The sequence below is a fragment of the Nyctibius grandis genome, chromosome 9, assembly GCF_013368605.1.
Source record: "Nyctibius grandis isolate bNycGra1 chromosome 9, bNycGra1.pri, whole genome shotgun sequence".
In the NCBI taxonomy this organism is placed as follows: Eukaryota; Metazoa; Chordata; class Aves; order Nyctibiiformes; family Nyctibiidae; genus Nyctibius; species Nyctibius grandis.
Genome location: NC_090666.1, coordinates 21018142 through 21030394, shown reverse-complemented (window position 1 = coordinate 21030394; position 12253 = coordinate 21018142). Strand labels below are relative to the sequence as shown.

Genomic DNA, 12253 nt, shown 5'->3' with positions numbered 1-12253 from the left:
AATTGGGTACCATCCTTTCCTATTTCCCCCTCCCCTCCTCCTTTCCTTCCCTGTCTTTTCCCCCCCTTCCCTACATTTATTCCTCTCCTGCTCCATGTTGTGCCAACCATCGCAGGCTCTGGCACCTGGTCCCTCCCCTGGCTCACATGTCCCCACTTGGAGCAAGGGCTGCACCCTCCCCAGGACCAGAGCTCCCTCTCGGGCAGTGCCAGGGGTCTGGACACATCCTGCGTGGGCAGCAGGGCCCTTCCGTGCCCTGGGCTGGGTTGCCTGGGGACAGGGGACCTGGGCACTGAGGATGCCACACACCAAGGGGGAAGATGCTGAACCAGCAGCCACTGCGGGTCACTGTCACCCCACACAGGACTGTCGTCCACCCATCTGTCGGTCCATCTATCCATCCATTCCCATGCTCCTCTCTCCCATCATCTGCTTTCCCTGCCCATCCCTCTGTCCCAAAAGCATCATATCTGTGCTCCTGCCCAAGGTGTTGCCCCCCGACCCCACGGCAACCCCAGCCACTGCCAGGCGATACCCAGCCCTGTGAGGTGTGACAGCCCCTCACCAACCCTTACCTGTCCCATCGCTCGCTGACCAGCTGCTGGAGGTGACGCAGGGCTCCCCACAGGCTGCTGCCACTCAGCAGCTCCCGGTCACACAGCAGGTCCTGGGGGAAGGCAGCCCTCCCTGCCACCCCCAAACAGAGACGAGGGGAAGAGAGGAGGTGAGAACAGGATGTGGGGCAGGAAGGAGATGGGGCCTGGGGATGGGGCACCCCAGCCCAGCCTGCCCTGCAGCCCTGCATGCACTGGGGTGGGGTAGCAGGGCTGCCCCCTAGTCTGAGGGGGAGTAGAGAAGCTGGGCATTGTGGGGCTGGTCCCTCTGCCTGCATGGCCATCTCAGCATCGCTGAGGGGAGGCCCAGAAAATGTTCAGGAAGCATGGGAGGTCTACAGGGTCTGCCAGAACCCTGCAGCATCCTGAAGACAAGGGCAGCCTGCTTGCTTAGTGGGGTCAGGGCTTAACCCTAGTGCTTCTAGGGAGGTGGCAGGGGGTGTCTGTTGTCATCCTGCTACCAGGGGTTGATTTGAGCCCAGCCAGAGCAAGCAGGGCCCCAAGAGGATCATGGAATAAGCCCAGAAAGGGGCTGAGCAGGGTTTAGATATTGCCATGGGAAAAGGAGGACTCAGCACAGCACTGAGCCCCCACAAACAGCCTGAGCACCACCCTAAACCCAGGAGGGCTCCATCCCCACCTCGCTTCAGGGCAACGTCACACCGATGCAACCAGGTTGATGCCAAGATGGAAAACAGCACCGCTGCGTTAGCCAATTAATCAGGTCTGCTTTGCAGGGCAGCTTCGTTTTGCCCGGCAAAGCACAGACCCCAGCAGGGACGCAGGACAGAGGCAGGACAGGCACGCACGCATCCTGGGCATCCTCCTTCCCAGCCCTTCGTGCCTCCAAGGAGAAGAGCAGCTGGCATCGCGCAGGGATGCGCTGCTCCAGGCACTGTCCTATCTGCAGGGAAGGGGCAGTGCACACTCGAAGGAAGGTCTGGGGTCTCTCCCCTCCAGCTGTGCCGACGGGCTGCCAGCTGTGTGAGCCTGCTGTCCCCACCCGGCTCCCCAGTAACCCCGCTAGGGCAGCGCGGTGGCAGGAGGGAGGCAGGACCTCCTGTCCCCTAAGGAAGAGCACAGGCATACAGATATCAGCTTTATAGGGGAGGGATGTGGGGACTCCCCAGATACACACAGAGGAATAATTAGGAGTTAAATAGGATCCAAACACACATAAGTTAAAGGGGGGCAGGTGCCTTGCAGCCCCCCCTGCTCCACCCAGGCACAGTCTGTGTCTGCCATTAAAGAGAGCCCCGACACTGCAGCCCCTGTCCCCGGCTGGCTCTGTCCGCCTTTCACAACACTGAGCCAAGCTTCCTCTCCGTGGCACCCATCTCGTCCTCCTCTTCTTCTTCTTCCTCCTCACCCCCCGAGCAGGAAGAGTCCGTGCCATAGCCCAGCTCGGCAGTGCTGCGGTGCAGGAAGACCGAGCTGGGGCTGCGTCCCATGAACTCGGGGTTTTCGGCAGCCTGTCCCCCGGGCTCGCCGGGCAGCAGCTTCTCGCAGGCTTTGCTGAGCCCTCGTTGCTTCTCAGCCTCCGCCTGAGCCCCCTGCTCCTTGGCTTTGCGGCTCCGCTTCCACTTCATGCGGCGGTTCTGGAACCAGATCTTCACCTGCCGAGGGAGAGCCCCCAGGGGAGAACATGTTCCCCTGCCCCATCCTGTCCCCGCTCACCCCCTCGCCTTCCCTGCATGGAGGACCCCCCAAAGCCTCTTTATTTCAGGGCATCCCATGGTGCTGTGGGTCTGCGAGGAGCCTGAGGATGTCACAGGGAGACGAACCTGGGGGCCTGCTCCCTTCCCCCTGCCCAGCCTCCACAGGGGGGTGTCAGGGGACCAGCAACCCCCCAGGATGCCCAAGGACATGCATAAGGACATTGAAAGAGGAGTTTTAGCCCCACAAAAAGCCCCCTCTCACAGTGAGGGAAGGGATGGGAAGGCTCTGAGATCAAAGTTGGGGGTGGTGGGTAAAAAGATGAGCAGTATTTCTGGGAGGCCCTGCACAAGAGAAGAGCCTGGAACCCATCAGGCAGGTCTCTGCAGGAGATGCCCTGGGAAGGGCTGCTGATGGGGGCAGTGGGGTGTGGGGCTGATGGCAGCCGAGTGAGGGGCATCAGCATTGCCCATGACCTTGACTTCCCACCCTGCAGTGCAGCCCCACCACCTCCCTGGCAGCCATCCGGTGCCATCCTCTATCCCCCCAAGACCAAAGTACCTGCGTCTCGGTGAGCATCAGTGACGTGGCCACCTCAAAGCGCTTGGGTCTGGACAGGTACTTGTTGAGCTTGAACTGGTTCTCCAGCTCCAGGAGCTGCTGGCTGGTGAAGGCTGTGCGGGGCCGACGGCACTTCCCCATCAAGCCAGACTGCGGGGTGGCTGTGGGGTAGACAGTGGGCAGGGGTCAGGGGACAGTGGGGCTGGGGGCTGCGAGGGACATCCCCTCAGCCAGCCCGGGATGAGGAGGAAGGCGAGCGTCTCTTCTATCATCTCCCGCCCCAATAATGGCTTTATTGCCTGGCTGATAGGAACCAGCGAGATACATTATCAGGCCTCGGTGTGCAACTGGGATCAGTCCTGTGACTGAAATTAAACCTCCTTTTTTATTGCTGGGCCGTGCAGGTGGCTGCCCAACTGCCAGGGGCTGCGCGGCAGGGCGGCCGGCGAGCCCCGCTATCTCGCCCGCAGCCCTTGAAGGCAGCGCAGCACTGGATCAGGAGGCAGTGGGAACAAAGGGACCTTTGAGAGGCCAGTGTGGGGTGGCTGCCGCGCCGTGTTTGATCCCCTCTTATCTTCTCTCTTCTGGCTTTATTGTCCTCCCGATATTCAGCTTTTACTGCTTCTCCCAGCACCGCAGTGGCAATCAAACCCAGAGGTTTGCAGCTGGGAGTAAAGTGCCAGAGCAGCAGTGAGAGGCGGGGAGCATTAACGGCAGAAGTCCTTGGCATGTCCCTGCCACTGCGTCTTGGGGGACGAGATGGAGCATCGTGGCCCCAGAGACGTGTCCCGCTTGGCAAGGGTTGCTCCTGCTCACCTACTTTGCAAGGCATGGGGCACCATCCACATTATCTCCTGCAGATTCCAGCTTTGATCCCGACCTGCCCATCTCCCGAGGTGTCCACCGAGCCCTTCACAAACACAGCGGTGATGCACGAGGCAGGAATTTATGAAGGGAGCATTAACTGATCCCAGTCTGGGTTTGATCCCAAGTACTTGGATGCTGTGTGGGATGGATCAAACGGGTAGAGCCCAAGGCAGGCTGGAGCTCTGAGAACTCCTCATGGAAGCGGGGATGGGCACGACCCCTCCTGGACCTGCAGCCCCACAGTGCCAAGAGAGACAGCCCGTGGGACCCAGCTTGCAGCCACTGGCCAGTTACACTAGGGACTGAACAGATGTGCCGGTGGCTCAGACACACATGGTGCGTTATTTTGCACACAAGCCACTTTCAAGGCTAAAACCAAATGAGAGGCTCAAAGGACTGCCAGGACAAATACAAATGTCAGATGAAAGATGGCTCAGCTCTGCAGGGCCTGGCCGTGGTCTGGACACTGCCTGGCTGTACAAATCTGGGCAGAGACATGGGACCAAATGGACCCAGGAAGGGTCCCTTGTGCTAAGGAAAGGAAGTGCCGTGGGGACCAGCATCCAAGAGGATGGGGCAGCCCAAGCTAACACCCCTCGCAGCTCCTTGGGTGGGGGGAAATCCACATGTGTCAGAAAGAATTGGAGGGGAAATTCTTTCAGCCGATGTCGGTGGGGAGCGCAAAGCAGCCCCAGGCAGCATCTGGCAGCTCGAGGGCTCCAGCACCCAGTAAGCCCCCTTTGCTGCCAGAGACAGGAGGGTGCACCCGGTGCCTCAGACCCTCCCTGAAGCGGGGGCTACTCTGAGTGGGCTGGCTCTGCTGGGTCAGGGAAGGGTCTCTCTGAGCAGGTCCTCTTTCTGGGCATGGTTTGTAGAAGATGCTTCAGGGAAAGAGAAGGGAAGAGGTTGTGCCCACATCCCATCATCCAGTAATCTGGGACTTCTGTGCTTTCTGAAACCGAAGGCCGTTTTGTCAGGGGTGAAGAAATATCATATTCCCAGCCTGAACTCTCCACCTCAAAGCAGGGACCCCAGGGCTCAGCTCCTAGGGCACTGAATCCCTGCTCTGGGGAGCACAGAAATCCTTCAGACCACCCCGAAAGGCTCATCTGTGCCTCCTCCTGCAAGGCCAGATGTGGCCAGACTAAAAACACATGTGGGAAGAGCAGAGGCACAGAAGTGAGTCTCAACCCCAAAAGCAGGGGGACGTTGGTCTGTTCAGCTTCAGAGAAGACTGGAAGGCAGCTTGCTTTAACAACACCCACCACGGGACTCACCCCTCCCCGGGTAAGATGCTGAGGACTGCTTGGTCTAGCAGGTGAGAGAACAGAAAGTTTGCCCAAAAGCCAAATAAATCCAAACAGGATATATCCCAAATAACTGGCAGCACAGGGGACTGACTGCTGGAGCACGGTCCCTCTGCCAGCCCCAGGTTCTCCATCTCAGTGTCTCCAGTTCGGGCTCAGTGGATCGTTGTCCATTACAAACCTTGCACAGACCCTGACTTACCTGGAAATCCACCCTGCCTCCTGTCCCAGTGCTGACAAAAAAAACAACCCTCAAACCCTTCTGTGGTGTTGTCATACAGTTCAAGCCACCACCAGTCCAAAGCCCAGCCTACGCAGGTATGGCTGGCCACATAACCTGTGACCTCCCCTGACAATACACCCTTCAGCAGCTACTATTACCCATCACCACTGCTCCCCACTGTGACTTGTTCAAGATTTTCCCTGCAGATGAGATGGGGTGAGCCCAAACCAGCACAGCCCTAAGTTCCACCTGCCCTTCAGCCACTTGCAGCAGCAGCAGCTCAGGGTGGACCTGAACCACCAACAGCTCTGGCCACAGACCTGCTGTCAGCATCCCTGAAGGACCCTGGCTCCTTTGCATGTGGAGTTTCTCACTGAGGAAGGAGCAAAGGGAGGAGGAGAAAGAAGTGGAGGCTGAGGGTATGAGGTAGGTTCCAGTTACCCATGCAAAGAGGAAATGATGCCTTGTGGCTGCTGGTAGCTCCAGCCTATCCTGCCAGTGTGCTTGGTGGAGTCCTGTCCTCCCGTGTCCTGTGGCAGGCTGTCACACGGACACAGACAACATCCTCCCAAGGGATGCCCAGAGACCATCCCCCCAGGGCTCGCCTCCCCCGGTCCCTGCCAGTTGAGCTATGAACCCATCCCCATCACAACTACCATCCCACAGAAAGAGTAACCCTTTGTGAAGGCTCTCTTCCTTATCAAGCTCCTACCAGAAGACCAGCGACTGCCTCAGCATCACACCTTTTCTTGCCAAAGGATTTCCTATCTGCCCAGCCATCTCCTCCAGTGCTACATCCAGGATCAGAGCTCATCTCAATATCCCTTCAGCCTGGCAGGGCTCAGACCCCCTGATGGGTGCCCAGCATTTGGTTGCAATATCAGTAAATAAATTGCTTGGCCTGGAGCTGGGAATGCCCTCCGAGTGTGAGGCCAGGAGCTCTACAAGGCAGCTGCCTCCTGGATAATTAGATAAAGCTTATAAAGAATTGTTGGTTTATTTGATACAGTTCCGTCTACTTGATAACAAGAGTAATCCTAGGTTGATATTAACCCACTTGGTTTTAATTTAGTTTGTTTAGCTATAGTTCACTTAACTTTGTGGGCTAGCAGATAAAGGAGAGGAAATTAGCACCATGTCTGCTCTGGAGGTGTTTCTCCAGATGTCAGGGCTGGGAGGGGGAGAGGTGGTCTCACTGACATCAGGGCCATTACCAGAGGCTTCTCCTGGCCTGCAGGCAGCCCTTACATATGGGGCAGCATGTGTAAGGGCACCTGCTACCTCTCCTTGCCTCTTGCTTTTTCCACCATTGACCCGATTGCTGCTTGCCAGCTGTTTTCCAGCCCATGTTTCCTGCTGACGCCAGACTACTGTGCACCCGGCAAGCCTTGGAAGGTGTTGAAGCAGTTTGATATGACTTATCTTGCCTGCTGTCCTAGCCCAGCACAGCCCATCAGCCAGCTCTCCACTACTGCAGGCAGGATCTGGCCGGGGCTCCAGGCTATCAAGGTGGTGAGTGGGTGATGCAGAGAAGCAGTGTCCCAGGAAAGCCGTCTGAGCACCAGGACCCCAGAGGGGCATCCTTCGCTCTTCCTGAGAGCCTGCAGCTGTATGTCACCCCTCTCCACTCCTACAACTCTCCTCTGTTGCAGGTCTCTGCACTTGGTTCCCACCACTGCGCTGTACTTCCACACTGCCAGCCAGGGCAAATAAACCACAGCTCCCAGAAATACCGACAAGCACAGCACCCCGGTGCCAAATGCTCCCCCTGTGCAGTTTAGGAGGTTCTCAAATCCCTAGGACAGGGACCCGGGCTGGGAGCAGCAGAGCCCGGGTGGGCAGCATCCCTGCCTGCTCCTGCCTGCAGGCCTTCCCACCCAGCCCTCTCACTCCGCATTGCAGCAGACAGGCGCTGGCTGCCGCTCTGCAGAGGCAGCTAGGGAGGGAGGCACGGCACCCGCTTGCACCGCAGCAGGAGCCCTTCCCCGAGCAACCCCAGCACCCAAGCCCAGACCAGGTTCCTAAGGCTACCCACAGCCTCAGACCATCTCCCCAGCATCCTATGTCCCCCATACGCAGGTAAGCATGCGCAATGCATCCCTGCAAACTTGTGCTTTCGGTTCAGGGGCTGTCCTGCTCCTTCCCCCACCCTGACCGTCCTCAGGAGACCAAACTAGACTGTGCCTGCAAAACATCTCTACACAGGCAGCTAAAGAAAGAATTCATGATTTAGTCCTAAAATCTTCCATAAATAAATCACAAGGGTGACCTCCCTCTGGGATGCCCCAGAACATGTCCTTGGAGGCTTTCAGACACATCTCTCCCAAGTATCTGCCCACTGCTATCTGGAGAGCTAAACATGACCAGCACCAGCAGCATGGACACTTGTGCTCAGTCACCCTAGAAACCTCAGCCAGGCAGGTCCATCCATCTGCCTAGGCTGGGTGTTGGGACAGGGTACCTAGGAACCACAGGCAGTCCAGGAGCCCTGTGCCAACAGCAGAAGGCTCCTGCCCAGCCCACCACCCTCCTCAGAGAAATGATGAAGGGTTGGGCAGGCAGCATGTCCTAGGCAGGTGCCCCTTCCTGTCCCTGCATACCCACACCACTGTCCCCATCCCCATGCCACAGCCAGCACATTGGGGTAATATGAGCCCAGACACAGCCATAACGTGCAGCTGGGGCCAGTCCTGGTGACTACATGGACAAGGCATGCTGCAAAGGGACCTGCTTTTGGAGCTTGCAGCTAGCCCACAAGAGGAAAGGCTGAGGGCACACTTGAGAACCCAAAGGTTCCCAACAGACTGAAACAAGGATCTGAAAATGAATGAGGAACAGGGTCTGATGACAGAATCTACACAGCAGTGAGAATAACATGAAACAAGGACCAGGGGAGCAGGATCCCTGGGAGAACAAGCATGGAGAGGAGAATAGACCCCAAGCTAAGTGTAAGTCCCCCAGTCAAAACTGATGTCCATGAGGAGGTACAGGCAGGTAGATCAGCTGCAAACACTCAACCCTCATCATTCTGCTGCAGGAAGGCCTCAGCTCAGGCTCTGCATCCAGCTTGGTCCCTGTGCTTTGAGAAGGGAGGACATTTGGAAAGAGTTTGGAGGAAAACCCTGAAAGCAGTCAGGATGGAAACCCAGCTCAGAGCAGATGGAAGCAGCTGGGCTGTGTAGTGGGGGGAAGGAGAAGGGTGAAAGGGAGCTACAGACCCTCTGCATGTGCAGAGCAGGCAAGCAGAGGGTGGAGAATGATTTGCTGTGTTTGGTGTGACAACTCTTGGGAGCAAACTGGAGCAAGAAAATTTCACAGCAGGAAAATTGCTGAAGTACTAAACTGGAGAGCCTGGGGAGAAACAATCCCTACTGCAAAGGTCTCCCTAGAACTGGGAGAAAGCACCTTTCATCAAGAATATGGATCAGGGCAATGGTCACCAATTTAAGAATCTACAGCTTTGGCAGCTTTTGCTGCATCCTTGTTACACTTCCATGTGCCTCCTTTACCTCTATCCTGCTTTGGGCTCTCCAGGGCCCGATCCAGCAGATCTTGGGTCAGAGACTGCTTTTCTTTCCCCTGAGGTATCCCAGGAACCCAACATAGTGCTTCCCACAAAACCCATTGATATGCTGTTCCTGTCCATCCTAGCACAGCTCAAAATCTCCCTCCACAAGCTGTTCCCTTGCCCATGATCTGGGATTTGCTTCCTTTCAGTAGGGTTTTGGAGACAACCAGCTCTGGAGTAGGTCCTGCACTTGAGAGGTATGGGGCTGGTACACAAATGCAAATTTGATGCACAAATATCTCTACAATATCCCAGCCAGAAGCTGCGCTCCAGGCCGCAGGGGCAGGTGCAGCGGTGTCATCCCACTCTGGTGAAACACAACCCTGTGTGAAGCTACCTGGATGCCGAGATACACCAACAGACCCAGGCCCTATGAGGACAACGTGGCCTCTGCAGAGGAGCAGGAAAATGTTTCACTACCCAACAAATGGAGATTTTTTTTTCCCCTGCTCTTAACGACATGCTTGAAGAGCGCACACAGCCCGTAGCACTGGAGGATTATTCTACACCCTTAAGTGCCACCACCACCACTTCACAGCTGGACCTCTCCTACAGCCCAGGGAGATCCAGGGAAAGGGAGACAGCCCGGGGAAGGGAACAGGCTCTTTCTCTTCAACCTGCCCAGGTGCAATTAGAGGAAGGAGCAATGAATGGGATGTTTCATGTTAATTCTCCATTTTTGCCCTATTATTAATCCAGCTAGTTTATTAATTAGGTGACCTATCCAGCCCTATTTATTTTTTTTTTTTTTGTAAATGGGCTCCCAGGTTATTAAGACACTAAACTCAGCTAATAAATCCGGATACTCTGCCAGGGGTTTATTAACGAGCCAGTCTTCGTTTACTGCCTGCTGGCCCCATCTTTGCAGCGACCAGACCTCCGCTCACCCTAAGCATAGGGCAGGGTCTGGGTCACACTGCCAGGGGTGCCAGCGACAGTGCCCGGTGTGACAAGAGCCTGAAGTCGGTCTTTGTGTCATCCGTGCCCTGTAGGACCCTCCTCACCCGTGGCCCAACACTGCAGTGCAGGACGCGGTGCCTGCCCGCAGCCCCGGCCATGCCCACCATGCAAGGGGCTCTGCACGGAGCGGGCACCCAGACGGGACCGGGGCTGAGCTGAAGCCGAGCACGCTGCCGGGCTGCCCGGTTCCCGCAGCTCCCGCCGGCACCGGGCTCACCGGCCCCGCCGAAGCGGCTCCTCGCCCCTACAAGCCCAGCGCGGCGGCGGGCAGGGGTCCGGAGCCCGGTCCCTGGGCCGGATCCGGCCGCGCATCCCTCCATGCCCCAGCCTTGGCGGGCGGTCCCCGCTGCAAGGACCCGGGAGGGTTCGTTCCCAACCGCACCGGCAGGTATTTATTCGTTTCCCGGTGACGGTTTCGGCCGCCCCTTCTTTATTTTCGTTTCCCAACCGCCGCGGCTGAGCCCAACGAGCTGGTGGCGGCCATGCAGGGCCAGCAGCTGGGGCCGGGGCGGCTGGCCCTGCCCGGGAGCGGCTCCGCTCTGCCGGCACCGGGGCGGGCAGTGCCCCTCGGGGCCCTCCCGCAGCACCTGGCCTGTTTAGAGAGAGACTTTGCCCTTCGAATCGGGTTCCCGGGGCCCCGCAGCCCTCGGAGGTCTTCGGAGCGCGGGTCTTGCTCCCCCCGCCAATGGGACCCCCAAACCTGCCCTGGCTGGGGAGTGGGTGTGGGCGCAGCAAGAGGGGTCAGCCCCGAGTGCTCGCCGCCCCCGCCGGGCTCCCGACCCAAATTGCCGGGGAGCCGCGAAGGGGCGGCCTCGGAGACCCTCAGCGCCCCCGTCCCCGAGGGGACCTGCACCACTTTGTGCAGGCGCTGTTCCCCGGGGGTTGGAAGGGGCGAGAGCCGCGTCCCGCCCGACTGGAGGGGTCGGTCCCCGGGTCACTCACCGTGGAAGTCGGAGAGCCTCGGCACCAGCATCCCGGCTCGGATCCAGTGCTCCAGCGGGAAGGAGCCGGCCACGGCCGCCTTCAGGTGCTCCGCGCCGGGCGGCGGCATGTGGGGGATGCCGGTGTAGGCGAAAGCGGGGTGCTGGCCCCCCAGGGCCGGGAGCGGGTACACGGCGGGCGGGTATAGGGCCGGCAGGGCGCCGAGCCCGGGGCCGGGGAGGTGCAGCAAGCCGGGCTTGGGGACGAAGCCGGCCGGGGCGAGGGGCGCGGCGGCCGGGGGCGCCCGCGGCGAGGGGGTCTCGGAGCGCCCGGCGGGGCCGGGGCTCGCCGCGGGGCTCCCGGGGCTCAGCCCCGGCGGGGAAGCGCCCCGCGCCGGCTCTTCAGCCAGGAGCGCCTCGATGCGGAAGTTTTGGGACTTCTCCATGAGCTTGTGCATGGCCCGGCCCCGTGCGGAGCCGCCGGACCCCCCGCTCCCCTGCCAGGGCACAGCCCGGCCGGGCAGCCCCGGGCCAGCCCCGGGCCAGCCCCGGCACCGGCGGGCATCCACCCGCGGGGCCCCGCCGCGCCTCGCTCCGCGGGGCTGCCCTCGGGGGCAGCCCTCCTCTCTGCTCCTCCTCCCGGGCACTCGCTCTCCCGCCGGCACCGGGGGGAGGTTTTAACCCCCCCCCTCCACCTGCCCCAGCTCCCCATTGGCTCCCCGCCGGCCCCCCGCCCCGGCCTGCCTCCCCGTGGGCCCCGGCCAGGCTCCCCACCGACCTCCCTCCTCTGGCTTCCTCATCCCCCGGCCACAGCAGTGGGGTCACGCCGAGGCCTGACCCGGACTGCTCTGCCCCTTCCCCAGCCTCACAACCCAGCCGAGCCCTGGTCCACACCCAGGGGGTCCCCCCAGCCTGCAGGACCTGCTGACCAGGGCGCTGAGCCCATCATCCCGAGCCAGAGCTGATCTGGCTTTCCATAGAGCCCCTCGGTGGGGAAGTAGGTCTCTGGCTGGAGGAGATCTGGAGACACTAGACGGACTTTGGCACATGTAGGCGAAGCCTGGCTGGGCTCCAGTGCTGCCCTGGCTCTGCGGAGCCCCCAGGTACTCGGGGGACAGAGTGCCTGGCTGGGAGGGCAGGAGAAGCGCTCACTCACCGGCAGGCTCCTCTGCACCCCACGCACTGGGCATCACCAGCAATGCCCAGCTGTGCTGTTTCCCATTGCACCCCTCTGGCCAGGGAGATCCGTGGAACTGAGCTGGACACACACAGGGGCCACCAGCCTCCATCACCCATGTCTGTCCAAGATGCCAACAGAGCAGGTGTCTACAGGCAGATTGTTACTCATTTGCTTGGTCTTATCTTTCCCAGACAAGACACAGGTTGGAGAGTGGCACCTGGGAAGGGCAGAGAGGAAAGCCTTGTCTGGTCTGGGAGGTGTGGGTGGGCAGAAGCAGAGCTGGCCCAGACCCATGGCACTGGCCTTCAGGGAGAAGCAGAGTGCTTGTGAGTGCGTCTGTGGTCTCTAGCATCGAGGGTCTGTGTCTGTCTCTGGGTCCTACCTTTTTGTGTCTTGC

At 59.6% G+C, this 12253-nt stretch overlaps 1 protein-coding gene across 1 annotated transcript; it reads right to left on the bottom strand.

Moving 5' to 3' along the window:
* Positions 1-1912: 1912 nt before the first annotated feature.
* On the bottom strand, positions 1913-11134 carry LOC137667455 (motor neuron and pancreas homeobox protein 1-like). The gene is made up of 3 exons (XM_068408215.1): positions 10699-11134; positions 2832-2992; positions 1913-2230 (listed from the first exon to the last, which is right to left on the bottom strand). Exons 1-3 carry the CDS (start codon positions 11132-11134, stop codon positions 1913-1915), a joined length of 915 nt encoding a protein of 304 aa, XP_068264316.1.
* Positions 11135-12253: the final 1119 nt, after the last annotated feature.

Coding starts and splice junctions, on each gene's coding strand:
- LOC137667455 (XM_068408215.1), bottom strand. CDS start 11,134: ATGCACAAGCTCATGGAGAAGTCCCAAAACTTCCGCATCGAGGCGCTC. Junction 2,993..10,698: donor GAGGCTCTCCGACTTCCACG/GTGAGTGACCCG, acceptor TCTACCCCACAG/CCACCCCGCAGTCTGGCTTG. Junction 2,231..2,831: donor TGATGCTCACCGAGACGCAG/GTACTTTGGTCT, acceptor CTCCCTCGGCAG/GTGAAGATCTGGTTCCAGAA.